Source organism: Typha angustifolia, chromosome 5, assembly GCF_048772165.1.
Source record: "Typha angustifolia cultivar Huaian chromosome 5, ASM4877216v1, whole genome shotgun sequence".
Taxonomy (NCBI): Eukaryota; Viridiplantae; Streptophyta; class Magnoliopsida; order Poales; family Typhaceae; genus Typha; species Typha angustifolia.
This window is the reverse complement of record NC_133243.1, coordinates 4,293,297-4,309,953: the sequence shown is the minus strand read 5'-3', so window position 1 is coordinate 4,309,953 and position 16,657 is coordinate 4,293,297. Positions and strand designations below refer to the sequence as shown.

Below are 16,657 nucleotides of genomic sequence, written 5' to 3'. Positions count from 1 at the left end.
GTCTAATTAGTCTATTTGTATTAAGTAAAAATAAATACCTAAATAAAAAGAAAAAGAAAAAAAATAATATCACAGTGCTATAGTGCTAGGTTGAGCATTATGAACCTGTGATGAGTTTTTTCAAGTGTTGAGCTATTTGCTGAATCCAACAACTATATCTCTAGTTCTCTTGGTCACCGGAACCTATGATGAATTTTTTTCAAGTGGTTGATCCACCAATATTAGTGACCATCAGGATCAAACTACCAATCTCAGTGACCCTTGAGACATCAACTCACTACAAGAAAGAAAGCAGCAATAATCAATAAAAAATCTTTGATGAATCTCATCTCTCATTATCTTCTAACTGTCACAAACATTTTAACAAAACTCTTCTAGGGCTTCAATTTTTTTTTTTCAATCAGCATTCACCCTTGACTTAGGGTTGGTTGGTTTTTATATGTATAAAGAGAAAGACCAAAAACCTAATTGAAGTCGGATCGAAAAATTTTAGTTTTGGCTCTAGTGTTCGAATGCTCGAGAATTCATTCGATTGGTCAGTGGAATGCAAAGTGATTGTTCCAACGTCTATGAGTATTTTTTGTATTGCTCCAAATATCATGACACAGTTTGAACATTTCAAATACGCTTTATACTGTTTGAAATATTATAAAATTATTAAAACACCTTTTAATGATTTAGAATATATCTTTAACTCATCCTAACTCTCCTAAAATATATATAAATTCAAGCCTATAATCATGCTTATACAAAATATTCTGAATATATTCGGATAGGTTTCTTGTACACAAATTGCTAACATAAAAATTTAATGAGATTTAGAAAACCTCTCACCTCCTTAATGGTGTTAATGGAAAAGATCAGAATAGCTATTTCACTCTCAACTTTTTTAATCACGTAATACTCAAATATTCATTTCATAAGTTTTCTATAGTTAAAATGGTCCGTGTCATTTAAAGAAAGTGTGTGGGGTCCATAAAGAATTTAGCACCATTTTAGTGGTCTAAAGTATAATTAATTTCAGTTCTCTTGTTTTATGTAGTAGATTTTATTTCAGTTCTCTTGTTTTCGAATTCGTTTCTACATAGAATCAAAAAACTGAATTCTACTCAAATGATTTCAAGAACCCACAACGAAACCACTGTATCTTTAATTCTTCTCATTGTCGGCTCTGACCATCAGCTAAGGGATGACATGTACTCTTCACTTCTAGATGCTTTTGTACAGCTGTCACCAGCCTGTTTCACCTCCTCCTTTGACTCCGCCGCCTCTCTCTCTCTCTCGCACGCGCGCGCACACACACACACATTAACCTTCGCTCGCATCGTCTGCCTGGCTATCTTTGTCCACATGAGGGGTAGCCGGTTAGGCAAAATGGAACCCACGGTGCAGCGGAAGTAGTCGCCTTGAGAAAGGTCAGCGGACCTTCCCCTACCTTTCCCTGGTTTTCAAAACTTGGACCTCTCATTAGCTTCTCTTTCCCCCTTCGCCTTCCTCTCTTTCTCTCTCTCTTTGCTGTTCTTTTGAGATTTTTGGTGAGTTCTTTTGCTCCCTTGTTGATTCCTAGTAGCTTAATTTGGCGTTTTTCGATTTGGGTCCTTTTCGATTCTTAGTATTGAGATAAGATCGGGTCTATTATTTATCTGCTTGTTTCTTGTTGTTCTCGTTGGTTTGATGCATCGGCAAAGATTGGTTTTTGTCACTCTTGACAATTGCGTAGATATGTTCGACGAATTGATGGAAGAATTGTGCTTCATATTGATGTTTGTAGAGTAATTTAATGATAATTGTCAGCTAATTATGCTATTGGTTTGTGCTAGCTTCTCATACGGTAGGATCTTTCATTAGTGGTAGAGAGGATGTCAGGAGGGGGAACGCAGAAGAGCTTGAGGAAATATCTCGGGGCCATTAAGGATACAACAACTGTCAGCTTGGCGAAAGTGAACAGTGATTACAAGGTCAAAAGTCATGATAGATGTGATGAGTGCTGTGTAGAATTTTTCTTCGTTTACTTCACTTATGGAGTGGATCTTATGGTTCTGCACTTCTGTGTATCAGGAATTGGACATTGCAATTGTGAAGGCCACGAACCACGTTGAGCATCCAGCCAGGGAGAAGTACGTAAGAGGTGTGTGGCATTTCTTGCAATCCTATGTTGAAAGTTGATAGATTACTAGAGCTTCAATTTTGCTGTCTGGTTCATCGACAAATTTGCATCTTCTGACATTGTCTGATATTACTTCATATGACAATGGAAAAAATCTAGGGCGCGGTAAGATAGAGGAGGAGAAAACAAAAGAAATTGACGAAGAACTCTTGAAATTAAATGTTTGTCTGATAGAACTTCATTATAATTCTATAATTTTATTTTATTTAAAGATGCTTAAAGTTGATGTCTGACATCATTAAGAAATTGATGCTACATTAAGCATCTACTTTGAAACTCTGAATAGTCTTTTTTATATATAAAGCTCCTTTTGCCTAGTCTTGGTTATTTCTTAACTTTCAATTAATAATTTTTTGTAGCAAACTTTCCTCTTCCATTACAAAATATGTAAGTGTTTCCTGTTTGTTTCTTTCTTTTCCTTCTGTCTGTATCGGTTTGTGGTATGAAGGTAATTGATTGTATTTTTGCATAAGACATCATTACTTGGACCAATCATTGTCACTATTTGCAGCTGGACACTTCCATTTGCAGAAGATCCCCAAACAATCAAATACACAACACAAAATCTGAGATATCCTACCATAATTTACCTCACTAATTTGAGCCAAACTAACAAATATGCAACCCAAAGATCTGTTTTGTTGGGATCTGCTAACACCACTTGGGAAACCTTGCCCACCTCTCCTTTGCATTCTTCATCTGCATTGTTGTCCTTTTTGTCTTGTGATTGGCTTTGTTCTCTAAGAAAGCAACTGTCTGTGAAGAGCAGAGATTATGGGTTCGAAGTTCTAACTGATAACCACAGATATCGAATATATCAAAATATTGTCTTTCATCTTTTCTTTTCATAACAAAATATCCTTCATTGTTCATATATGTGAAGTTCCCAGACAACTCATATGAACATGTCCTATACTTTTTCCTTTTGTAGATTATGATCTATCTCTTATTTTGTCTCTGTTGTTATTTATGTCTAATAATATATTACTTATAACTCCAGTTAATGGTAGTTTGAGCTTATGGATTTCATTTGGTTGGCATAAAATGAGTTTTCCACTACGAAGTTTCTGTTAGTGTAACTACAATGCTTAATTTGAGTACTAAACTATTTCTTCTGAGTGGATTTGTGTGGATAAGTAAATGTTTGTTTTGTATCTTAATCAAGTCATCTTCTTTTTCAAGTTATTCATTTCAGCGCAAATTTTATGCAATACTTCAAGAGTTATCTTTGCGCGAATCTGGTTTCCTCTTGCTTTCATCCTTCCCTTGTTTGTTTGTATACCTAATATGATTTCATGGAGACCATCAACTCTACCTGATACAGTATTCACTTTACTGGTTTGCAGCAATTTTTGATGCTATTTCAGCTGCAAGACCTCGAGCAGATGTGGCTTACTGCATTCATGCTCTTGCTAGACGCCTTGCAAAGACACACAATTGGGCAGTATGTTTCCATGCACATTCATTATTTCATGTTTACCATTTTTATAGAGTTTAAGTCAGTTATCATCAGCTGCACATCTTTCATGCATTTCTTACTATTTATACACATTATGTCACGACCCAAATTAGGAGTCATGACCGGTCATATATCGCAATAGACTTGAAATCAAGATTCTGAGACTTAGTATCAGGATCAGGATCAGGATCAGGATCGATATATCGGTTGTATCGACTGTATCGGTTGTATTAATTGTCTTGGCCGCCTATTGGATCGGACTATTTTAATTTCGTAAAATTTGAATATTATTTTAATACGTTCTAAATTTAAAAAACATAATAGAAAAATAAGAAATAAAAATTAGTCATATATGAACTTTAAAAACTAAAAAAGAAACTTACTCAATTATAATGAATTTTGACTTAAATTAGACAAATTTTTATACTCGTAAATTATTACTGTAGAACAATATGAAGAGAGAGATCTTTCTTTTCTGCTATTCTATAGCAATAAGAAAAGAGGAGTTAAAAAATGAGTGAGAAAGAAGAAGAAAAATGAGAAAAAAAAACTCATCCGAATTCACCAAAGTGGACTAGCCAAAGGACTCATCTGAACGGCCGTTAAATAAACTCGGTGAAGCGTAAGAGTAAGAGGAGAGGGTGCGTGAGATATGGAGAATAAAAACTAAAAATTTGAAAATAAAACAATTGATGACATCAATTATTAATGTCTCCTATATTAGATATATTTTAGATGCGACCTGAATCTTAAAAAAAATATAATTTCAGCCGATATTGTTGTTTTCAGCTGATACGGCCAAAACTGCCCGATATCGGCCAATACTGGCCAAACTGACTGATACTGGCTGAAATTGGACTGAAATCAGTCTGGTTGGGATCAGTTTTGGTTGATCCCGATTCGACTTGGGATCAGTCGATTTTGGGATCCATACTTGAAATACACGAAACCTCAACTAATTATCCATAATATAATAAAACTCAAAATTTATTTAATATCTCCAATTCAAAAACCTTCAAAGACATAAAATACCTAAATTATACAATCAATGTCTTCTAAATATCACTAAGGCAACATTTATCCTTTTAATTTAAAACTGAAAACAACTATTATATTTAAAAGTGTGAACGCCAAAATCCTAAGTGGAGGTAGAGTCTTGGTGCTCATGTTCATTCGCCATGTGGACTAGCAACAATGATTCGCTTGGTGAGGAAATTTTACTCTGACAGCGCTTCGACAATCCAAACCCAGCAACGACTTGGTGGTGAAGGAAAAAGAAAGCTAAGGGGAAGAAAGGGGAAGAAAGAAGAGAAGGAGAAGATCTCATACCTCTTGAGGAGGGGTTTGCTAGGCTTTATAGGTAGGGCATTGCGGAAAATCCAGTAATCGCTCCTATCCTGAGTCGGAGAAGGAAAGAAGATAAGAGAAGGAATGGAGGAGGAGTAGGGTGAGGCACGTGCCTCACATGCGCCAGCCCTCTCCTTTATTTTTTGAATATTACACATTCGGTTTGCAACTATGTGTTGACACAGGCTCTGGAGATCAACATTAACTTCTTCTTGTTACTAAATCCTATAAGCTAATCCAAAGTCACCTAATTGGTTTCTTCGTGCTGAATTTCACAGCTTGCTTCATTTATAATCCAGTGTTTTAACCCTTTAGGTCCTCAGTTACACTCTTACATCACTCTTACATAAGAAAAGGTATGCAATTATGTATCACCTAAGACAACAACCACCTTCATCCACAGAATTAAATTGATAAACCTAAAAGCCTAAAACCTCAAGATAAGTTATTAAGTTCCAAAAGTTGAAATAATTGCAAGTTACTACTTATTATCTTGTTGTTTGTTACTAAGCACACATTTTTCCTTGTTCTTCATTTTAACTTATAAAATCTAGTTATTGTCCTGCGCATCGATATTTTAAGTTTGTCTTAAAACACAATGGGTTTACTTCTTGAAATATGAGATATAATTGGAGTGTTTCTATGTAGCATTTGGGAAATGGCTAGATGTTTTTACTTTTTAAGTAATGGATGGGTTCTTTAGTGTATGTAAAAATTCCCATCTGCTATGTTTTCTGCAAATAGCTCAAGCTGCTCAATACACATCTCATAGAAGTTGGTATCAGCAAAAGTAGGAACATATTTACTCACTACTTCATTCATAAGAAAGATGTTTTTCCTTAAAAATTGGATTTGCACACTCTACTCAATTGTCTAAAGTTTTATTTCGTGCGCTTCCAAGCAATAATTGTTTTGCTAGGGGCACGATGCGTGTTGACATTTGCTCGACGCGTTAGGTATAGCCGGCATGTGTTGTACTAAGGTGATGTGTCGTTAGCATTCTAAAATAGTGTTGACATGCAAAAAAATAATCTTTAAACCGTTTTAGGGCCAAAATAAGTCTTAGGAGCTAAATGAAAGTCCTTTAATTATAGATATTAGTGTAACTTGTAACATATTTAATTAGATTCTAATCTCATGATTTTTCCCAATTTTTCTCGCTTCCTCTTTGTTGAGGCAAATAACTTGGGGGAAAATGAAATTTCTCTTGGATTTCTAAAATTTGAAGTATAATTTATATAGATCAATCACCAAAATACAAAGAAGTATTAGAAGCGATGAAAGTGCCTATAAATTAGGTTTCACTTAAAATGATATGCTCAATTGCACTAGATATTAGTGTAACTTGTAACATATTTAATTAGATTCTAATGTCATGATTTTCCCAATTTTTCTTGGTTCCTCTTTGTTGAGGCAAATAACTTGGGCTTGGATTTCTAAAATTTGAAGTATAATTTATATAGATCAATCACCAAAATACAAAGAGGTATTAGAAGTGATGAAAGTGACTATAAATTAGGATTTCTTAGTATGAGTGGCTATGAAGGAGTATCGAGATACTCGAATCAGTGCCGATAATTCACTAGTATGATGCATATCGTCCTCTGCAGACTGGCATGACAATCTATACTTCTAAGTACCTAATGAGAATGTGAAGAGATAAACTATAAACCATTTTGTTGTAAGCCATATACCGTTGCACTTGTAGTTTTTTAGACTGTTAATAAATTGCAGAACTCAATGTATGTTCCATGAGTTCAATCAAGTTGTCTTTAATTTCTTAAATTGGGTTTATTGATTTCTTAATAGTAATCTTTGTTGTCTCTTATCTCGTTAAATAGCAATGCAGGTGTCAGTTTCCTATAATGTTTCCTGATTCATGAGGTATTTTCTCTTAAGGTCGCACTAAAAACATTAATAGTCATACATCGTGCTCTGAGGGAAGTTGACCCCACTTTCCGTGAAGAACTCATTAATTATGGAAGAAGTAGAAGTCACATGCTCAACTTGGCGCACTTTAAGGATGATTCCAGTGCAAATGGTACTTAGATTTTGATCAAATAATGATGATGCAAATAGTGCGAACTGTTCCATGACTTATTAATTTTTTGGTGTTCAGCATGGGATTATTCTGCATGGGTACGCTGCTATGCGTTATTTTTGGAGGAGAGACTTGAATGCTATCATGTTCTCAAATATGATGTTGAGACAGACCCCCCGGTATGTGATCTAATATGCTTTTCCTTTTCCCTTTACCCTTCAACATCTTTCTGTATTTTCATGTGCCATGCAAACTATCATGTGGTTCTCATTCTAATTAAGATACGTAAGCATTAGAAGATTGGAAACCTCCACATATTTCAATTGTTTCCACCTGGAGTTTTAGTAGACAAGTACCACAAATTATATCTTGTTTATGTAACAAAGGCTTCCCATTTGGTGTGATGGTATGGCTTGCCCTTTGCATCCAAGAGTTTATGAGTTTAAGCCTTGCAAACGACCTCTGGAATGAGAATAAGATTGTGTATATTGCCTCCTCCAAGACCCTGCATAGGCCGGATCTTCGTGCACTAGATGCCCTTTTTCTATGTGGTAAGTGCAAACTTAGGCCCCTTAAGTATTTGCGATATAAACAACACAAGAAATCTCCCTAATGTGTACCTTGAATTGAAAAAGATGATAAGTTGTTATCCATTTCACAAAACCATCCAGTTACACCCCTTGGAGAGCTTATCAAGATGTATTACATGATATCAGAATTTATGATGGTGATTAGCATGGAATTCATTAAGGGCTTGATTGAAGATTAATGTTATCTTGGTACTGATAACCATCATGGATTTTGTAACAATCGTGTCTCAATGCGCATCTTTTTCATGAAATACTAACGCTTCGTACGTTGGGCTAGGTGTTTAGCACTGGGCCACTAGCAAGGAAAGATCTGTGGAGACAGGATTTCTGTGTTTCAGAAAGCAAAACTTTGATTATCTGACTTAGGAGGAACTATTTGATTAAATTCAAGAACATTGAGATAAAGTGATTTTTTTCTGATGGTGGTTACATACAGTCAGAAGTCCAATAATCATCTTGTCAGTCTCCAACTCTCCGTGCCTCTTATCCCTGTCCTTTCTACTGACTATAGCAAAGCTGGATTGACATGGATTGCAACAAAGAGTCATTTACTAAATCCACTGATTTTTCAGTATTCTTATATAATTTGTGAAGTAGGAAATTCCTCAGTAGAGTTTTACTAGCATAGTTAGAAGGAAAATTCTCATCTATATCATCTTATTTATGTTACACTGTTACACAGAGAACTCGAGATCTTGATACTATTGACTTACTGGAACAACTGCCATCATTACAGCAACTTCTGTTTCGCTTGCTTGGTTGCCAGGTAATCCACTTTCTGCTCTCTTTTAAAAGTTTTTTATTATTGACTCTCAAGTGATATCTTTTGATATAAACATAACACTTCTTTTTGACATTGGAACTTGATGTTAGCCACAAGGGGCAGCATCCTTCAATGTTATAATTCAACATGCACTTTCCATGGTAAGCTTTATAAGTTTATATTCAACTATGTTGAGTCAGTTTACTAATTATCTCTATAATCAATATCCAAAACCTTAACTTTATTTTAATTGTTATAAAAGGTTGCTCTGGAGAGTGTTAAGATCTATAGCGCCATTAGTGATGGCACAATCAATTTGGTTGATAAGGTACAACATTCTTTGTTCATTTTTGGCAAGCAAATTTTCCCACTATGAACTGTGTTGGCTGACTGATCTCATGGCAGTTTTTTGAGATGCAACGTAATGACGCCGTCAGGGCTCTTGATATCTACAGAAGGGCAAATCAACAGGTACTTCTTTAAGAGTTTTCCTTGTATAGGGACATTCTCCTTTCGTTCATATTTTATGCCCTAGATCATCAGTCTACTTTGCATTATCTGAACCTTTGGTTGCTCACTATTGTGATGATCGGTAGACCCAATATGGGCTGATCATTGCTAGATAGTTCAAGCTTTCAGTATTACGATAAATTGATAATTGCTGATAACAATATCAATGAATCTAATTGTTTACTATTGAAGTAAGAGGAAATCTTAATGTGATATAGAGGACACATTTTGTATGTTTAGATAAGGGTTTTGAATTTTTAATGAGTGCTTATATGAGCTACTTGCCCTGTAAGGGTAGCTGGAATAATGTCTTAGTCTTTTTGTTTGATGGCAAAGACAATAACAATGTGAGGCTAACTTCTGGCAAATGGTAGATGGGCAGAAGATGTATTTATTGCATTGTGGTCATGAGACACCTTCAATTAATTCATTTCTTGGAAGACTTGTCTTCAGGCTTGGTCATAAAGGACATGGATGATCTGCAAGCAATAACTTATGGACACTAACCTTCTCTCTTAGGACCCTGAGAACTGAGAAGTAAGCAACTACTTAAAATGCAACTAGAAGTCCAAACTAGTGTATCTAAAACAGAAAAGGTGAAGACAGATGTATTTGCACTCAGATACCCAGACACTTGCAAGCAACCCCCAAAAATAATATATATACATATGCATATGTGTGTGTGCATATAGTTATAGACTCTTGGAAAAACAACTCTATTTCAACTTTACATATACTTATGCATGTTCTTTTCTCCCCCTAACTTCTAATTTGCAGGCAGAACGACTTTCAGAGTTCTATGAAGTCTGTAAAACCATCCATATTGGGCGTGGAGAAAAGTTCTTAAAAATTGAGCAGGTTTTGGATTCAAGGCTATGCCTTCTTTATTACATTTCTTTCTTTTGATCTTTTACCCTTTTCCAAACTACTGATGGCCATCATATGAAATAGTAAAAAGTAAAATTTAATTAATTTGCAGCCACCAGCATCATTTCTCACAACTATGGAAGAGTATGTTAGAGATGCTCCACGTGCTTCAACCGTTCGTAAAGATCAGGTTTGTAAGTTCTTAGTGGTTTCTTTAACATGATTATGTGCTGCCTGGATCATAATATAGTATTTGAATGTGCATACATAGACTTGGTCGCCTATGGTGGAACCACTGTGACTGTCTTGCTTTAAAGCCATCAGTTGTTTAGATATTTTACATTTACTAGTTAATCGCATGTGCTTCATGCACCACTGGGGTTAGGTGAGGGAAAGTGTCAAGATGAGGATAACAAAAGGGGAGACACTAATTTTCCATCTTTCCCCAATCAAGATGGTTCAGTTATTAGGATCCCCTCTATCACGGCACTGCTGTCCTCTTTTAACCAAGGGAAGAACCTGCATTATATATTGCAGCAGACTATCAGTCACATCAAGGTTCCGAAATTCCTTTTGCTGCTTCTGTGGATCTTGACATTTGTTATGTAATGGTTTTGGAGGAGCATTAACTGACTTATTCGTTTTCATCTTCTATATTCCTTCCAGTTGCTGTCACTATCAGGTGTAGGCTATTTGCTGACTTACAGTGAAACTGTTTTTTTTTCACTGGGTGTTTGCTAGAACAACCAATAATGGGCATATTTAAAAAATATAAGTGTCTGTTTAACATTGCATATTGTTGCCAGATACCTCTATAACTTGATTGTTGAGTAACTTGAATTAAGGAGATAACGTATATGAATTCTTCATCTAAGGTTCTATAGATTAATGATCCCTAAAGGTTCATGTCTATAGGTCCATACACTCGTCTAATAGGATCAGAAATTCAATTACTTGTTCAAAAGACTATTCCTTGGTCCTGTCTTTGTTGATCTTGGCAAATTATTGGCAGGCCTTGTATGAATGAGAATTTCTCTTTTACCTTTTGGTCATGGGTTCAGGGTGCATGCTACAATCATTATCACTGATGAGGTTAAACCAAGGTTCCAAAAATCGGTATCGGGATCGGGATCGGCCGTCCGAAAAAACGATACGTATCGGTTGTATCGGCCGTATCGGCCGCCTGTATCGGATCGGACTATTTTAATTAAATAAAATTTTAAATATTATTAAAAATGCTAGAGAAATTTCTAAAAATTTAGAAAAAATTATAAGAAAATAAGAAATAATAATTACTCACATATAAAGCCTAAAAAGTAAAACTATCTTATTCTCCCTCTCTTCTTTTCTATCCTTCTAATTGTTAGTCTAAACTCTAAAGTATTCATTCTCTCTCACATTCTTTTTTTTATCTTTTTTCTCTCTCTTTCTCACCTTTTTTTTTAATCTTTCCCTCTCTCTCACTCTCTCTTCCATTTTTCCTCTCTCATACCCTTTTTTTTAATCTTTCCCTCTCCCTCACTCTCTCTTCCATTTTCTCTCTCTCATACTCTCTTTTTTTTAATCTTTCCTCTTTCTCTCACTCTCTCTCGCTTTTTCCCTCTCTCTCTCTCCTTTTCTCTCCCTCACTCTCCCTTCCTCTCTCTCCCTCCCTCTCTCCCTCCCTCTCTCTCTAGCTACTGCTGACAGCAGCAGCTGAAACTCGAATCCTTGGGTTAAACTAGCTGTAGAAGATCTATCATATAGATGGACATAAGACTTTGGTAGAGTGGCTATATGAAAATTGTTTATTGAAATTTTGCACAGTTATGGAGATCGGAAGTGAATCTTCAAAGATTGGCAGGAATCTTTTGTTACCTTCTCATTATCCATTCAGTGCATTGAACAGTAGTGGATGTGTCTGCCAGGATGCCATATTGTTATTTTTATTAGATAATCAATTAACTCAAAAACTTAAGCTATTAGATAATAGGCCAAATACTCTTAACACACCTTTTCACATGCGACACCCATATACTGCATGTGAATAGATGGAAGATAACGAGTGTGCTGCCCTCCACAATGCTAAAAAATAGATAGTAGAAAATAGAAATCAAATGAGGCTATATGAAGTTTGAACTACAGACCTCTAGAAAACTAAGTTCTGATTCTGTGTTATATAATTAGTTGACCCAAAAACTTAAATTGTTAAGAAAAGGACCAAATCGTAATAGATAGAGAAGAAATGTGCTTCTTCTCACTATATTAAACTTTTATCAGACTCTAAATCCTAACAAATGGTGAGAAGGTAGGTAATCTTTGTGTTAAGGGAGTTACTACTCAATGGTGGCAACAAATTACTGACGAACAGTGGCTTTCTAGTTACTGCAATAAAATTCTTGTTTTGACAATTAGTCATACTGTAAAATTAAAAATCATCTATGATCTTCATTATCCTCCTTTACTTCTAAATTAGAATGTTGACCTTTATTCAGGCCATAGAGGCTGCTCCAAAGATACTGGCAATAGAATACAAGAAAACAGCTGAAGCACAAGAAGCAGCTCCACCACCACCACCTCCAACAACAGCACCTCCTCCACCTCAACCCCCAGAACCAGTTAAAGAAGAGGCCCCCATAATTGAGGAGCAAGTAGATTTGCTGGTAACTACATATTTTGCACCAGTTATTCCATAGTTTTGAATGACAACAGTTCCTCTTACTAATAGTTTTATTCATGCTTCTTCAGGGATTGAGAGATCCCAGCCCTGATACATCTGAACTAGATAATAAAAATGCGTTGGCACTTGCCATTGTCCCAGTCGGTAAAATCCTTACTGATATCCATCTAGTTTCACTACTCCCAACTAAGAAAATGACCCAATATTTTCCTTCCTATTTATTGCAGATAATGTATCTACTACTGCACCTTCTAGCAATTTCAGTGCAGAAAATGGCACTACTGGCTGGGAATTGGCTCTTGTCACTGCACCAAGCTCAAATGAAACTGCAGTCACATCAAGTAAATTGGTACGATTTAGTGTTCACAAATTTGCACTGACTGGAATGATGATTATGTGTAGGAATCCCTTCTGGGAAGCTAGTCAGTTCATTAGGCAGGGCTTGCCCAAATAGATGGCCATTTAGGCAGTCGCACAGGGCACTCATTGGGGCATGAAAAATTACTCCAACTAATAGCTTATAATTAACATATAAGGTTAATTACACTTAGACCCTTGTGAATTATCATTCATATTTATATGGACCCTTCTCATTTATTTTTACAACACTTTTGACCCTCTTACTATCTTATATGTACAGCTCCCCAAGAGCTGTTGGTGGAAGAAATTTAAACTTTAAAGACCATTTTGGCCTCAATATCTCTTTCTTTCTTTTCTTTTCTTTTTAAATATGTCCTTAAAGTATCTAAATTGATCACATTGCAGCCACATGACATCTATTTAACAGAAAAATCAAACAAATAACTAATAGAAGGGATATTTGAGAGATTTAACATAGTTTATGAGGGTCAATGTGTTACGACATTTGAACTTGGGATTTTTGTAAAAATGGACAATAGTTTATGGGGTCTAAGTGTAATTATCTCTAATATAAAAATTGGAAAGATCGATATTGCAATGTCGATCACATGACCTCAAGATAGTCAAACTTAAACTCCAACAAGTTTGCTAACTACATATTATCAGGCAGTAAGAAAGAATTTATATTGTTGACATCTAAATATTGAGCTGAAATGGGCCCAAATGGGTATTGTCTCAGCTTTGTCTTTAGGGGACTAGTTTACTTGCTTTCATTTCTGAAATTCTTTGAAATCATTGATGCATTCAATTTGATGACAGGCTGGGGGGCTGGACAAGCTTGTACTAGACAGCTTATATGAGGATGCAGATAGACGAGCAAACCAGACCGCAAGCTACAATCCATGGGAGATGGCACCAGTGGCCGGTCCTTTGATGCAACCTATGGTTCAAGACCCATTTTATGCCTCCAATGCAGTGGCGGCACCTCATGCAGTACAGATGGCTGCGATGACCCAGCAACAACAAGCATTTATGCTGCAACAGCAGCAAATGATGATGATGGGTCAGCTACCACAGCAAGCCACTGCAAATCCATTTGGAAATCCTTACACAACTGGTAGTGTTCATCCCTATGGCACAGGGATGCCTCTTAATTCATCAAATACATATACAAGACTTATTTAGAGACCAAGTGGAAACCATTTTTACTTAGAAATTGGTAGTCAAATTGAAGGATCCATTATAGTGTGAGCATGAATATATTGGTTAATAGTGTTGGTAAATTCTTAGTCGACGGTTGTATCATATGCCTTGTATGTGCAGGTAAAAAGCATTTCCTAAAAGTGAGGAAACTTTAAGATTTGATTATTTGCAATCATAAGCTGTAATATTGTGACATTCTTTTTGTGAAATACTAGAGATTTTGGCCTTTCAATGTCTTGAAATTTTGATGCAACTTGATTGTTGGCTTGGGCTTAGCTATGGAAAATGAGTTGATGTCACTCCAATATTCTGCAATAGAGCTGGGTTATCCTAAGCTAACATACCGTTTGTACTCTTTCACTGCTCTAGTAGAAAAAAATTGTTATAGAAAATTCTGGTCTTTTAATAAACCAGAACCAGTCTATACAGATGTCGTGTAAGTTTACAGCTTTAACGTGGATTTTTTTTTCTTAAAATCTCATCATTGAATGTCTATCCTACCACAGTTGAAATTTTATTAAGCTTTAGGGAAATTTATAAGAACAAATATAGCCTATATGTACTGCTTTTATTATCGATAACATCTTGCAATATAGATATTAATTATTAAAATGCTTTCAATTTGATCATTGGCCACATATAACAAATATGATACCGTTACTCATTCAGGGGAGTCCGCATGTTTACCGGAGCTATCAAATTAGTCGCACCAAACTACTTCAGAGCAGTTTAAGATTGCCGACGCTTTGATATCGATTGTTAGGGAGGCGAGGAGAGCCCTAGTTCAAGTGTAACAACATAGTTATTAAAATTAGCCTAGATGTAGACTAATAAATCGATGAACTGATAACCAAGCCAGTTCAGTTTTGTTATAAGACCGAAAAAATAATTGATTCATTAAAATCTATCAATCCTGGTTCAATGAACTGTGCAACTCGGACAGATTTTTGCAAACCGACTAGGTTGCTCATTACTTAGTTATTCTTAATATTTAATTTATTCTTTTTTTATTCTAAGAGTAATTTAATACTAAAGTTAAAGTAACTATATCTTTAAAAATTAAAGTGTAATTAAGATATGATTTTGTTTGTCATAATATGATTTGATGTACCTAAGCCTAAAGAAAGGCTAAATAATAGAAGAACTTTAATTATATTGCTTTTTAGCCATGTTTTTTTTGGCTTTTAGAATGAATTATAAGTACGAATAAATATTTAATATATTTCTAGATAGATAATGATTCGCCCAGGTAACCCACTAGTTGAACATTAACCTAGTGACCCGATATATAATTGATCAATCTTTGGTCTGGTTCTAACAAATGTATAGCAAGGTTTAAAACAAATCTTAAAATAACTCGATGTAAGACATTTTATCCACATTTTTCTCTCTTTTTTTATGGCGGACTAAATCTCGTATATGACACTCAATGAGTATTTACTTTATAATAGTAAATAATTGTGATGATACTACAAAAAAAAAAAAAAGCTTTATTTTATTCTTATTTTAATGTTTCCGTCATCCAATAACTATAATAATGTTACGAACTGGCTTGATCTGATTCGAAACGGCATTGGACTAGATTGAGACATAACTTTCAAAGAAAGCTGCGGATAATCTAACAGTTGGATTTTCCTGAATTTTGGATATGTTATTGCCCTTAAAAAGAGCTTTCCAACGAATTTAAGATTGCAAGGTTTGGATGACTAGATCTTGAGATTTCGACCAAACAGCAACTGAAGGTTAGATAAACCTTAGATTGATAGCCCTTCAATAGCTAGATAGGTGCTAGGTTAATTCCTTTGTTTGAAAGGTGAGGACTTGTTGTAGAAAAGGGAGATTAGAAGTTAGAGGAAGCCGACCTAAGACTTGGATAGTGGAAGGAAGGAGATGAGAGAGGGAACTAATGGTTAGAGTAAGAAGAGAAGGAGATAAAAGCACAATGCCGACTTCAATTATCAAGTTTACTCCAATTAGGGTTTCCCCCACATATTTATAGAGGCTCACCCTAGGGACCCATCAACTAAGTTAAAAAATTCTAACAAACCAATAATTTTTGCCCCAGTGCCTTCGAACACACTCGATCTTCTTCGAACGCAGAATTACAATTCTCTGTTGTTGAGAAGTATGCAGGCATTCAAATGATCACGTTTGTACGGCTCGATTCCATTCAAATGCATAATTTGTGTTCTCTATTTTTGTGAACGCGTGTAAGCGTTCGCGTAACCCATTCGAATGCGGTTCCTGTGTTCGAACGTCTCCTGACAAAAATCCTATTTCTTCAAACAAAATCAACTAGATAAATAGGCTCATCACAATGAACCCAATATCGCGAGTGAAGCCAATATGGACTGAGTTGTATCACTCCACCACGCTTTCATTCACCTTGCCCTCAAGGTGTTAGCTCAAGATAGCGATTCATGAAGTCAAAATTGGGCATCCAAGTCCCCTCGTCCACTATGCGTCCCCACCACTCCACCAAAATCTTAGTCACCCACTTGCTTGGACTCGAGTGCATCGTTTGGCTAGGATTCGAACTGGAATAGGGGTACTTGGTTCGGCTTTTGACTCATCGGGTTCAGCCCTTATTGGCTCGGGTGGAATAGCTCCAATCGACTCAGTAGGGGGAACTCGAGCCTTAAAGACTTGGGATGTGAAAAACTAGATGTATCCTCACCTCCTTGGGTAAGT

General features: G+C 35.7%; 1 protein-coding gene across 1 annotated transcript; it reads left to right on the top strand.

Annotated features, from left to right (window-relative positions):
• The first annotated feature begins 1,383 nt into the window (after positions 1-1,383).
• LOC140759969 (putative clathrin assembly protein At5g35200) lies at positions 1,384-14,198 on the top strand. Its single transcript, XM_073096714.1, has 16 exons — positions 1,384-1,535; positions 1,821-1,958; positions 2,059-2,128; positions 3,514-3,611; positions 6,873-7,014; positions 7,093-7,193; positions 8,287-8,370; positions 8,478-8,528; positions 8,630-8,695; positions 8,773-8,838; positions 9,655-9,735; positions 9,857-9,934; positions 12,219-12,386; positions 12,472-12,547; positions 12,631-12,752; positions 13,583-14,198. Exons 2-16 carry the CDS (start codon positions 1,860-1,862, stop codon positions 13,946-13,948), a joined length of 1,668 nt encoding a protein of 555 aa, XP_072952815.1. The 5' UTR covers positions 1,384-1,535; positions 1,821-1,859; the 3' UTR covers positions 13,949-14,198.
• Positions 14,199-16,657: the final 2,459 nt, after the last annotated feature.

Coding starts and splice junctions, on each gene's coding strand:
- LOC140759969 (XM_073096714.1), top strand. CDS start 1,860: ATGTCAGGAGGGGGAACGCAGAAGAGCTTGAGGAAATATCTCGGGGCC. Junction 8,529..8,629: donor TTCAACATGCACTTTCCATG/GTAAGCTTTATA, acceptor TTGTTATAAAAG/GTTGCTCTGGAGAGTGTTAA. Junction 12,753..13,582: donor CAGTCACATCAAGTAAATTG/GTACGATTTAGT, acceptor ATTTGATGACAG/GCTGGGGGGCTGGACAAGCT.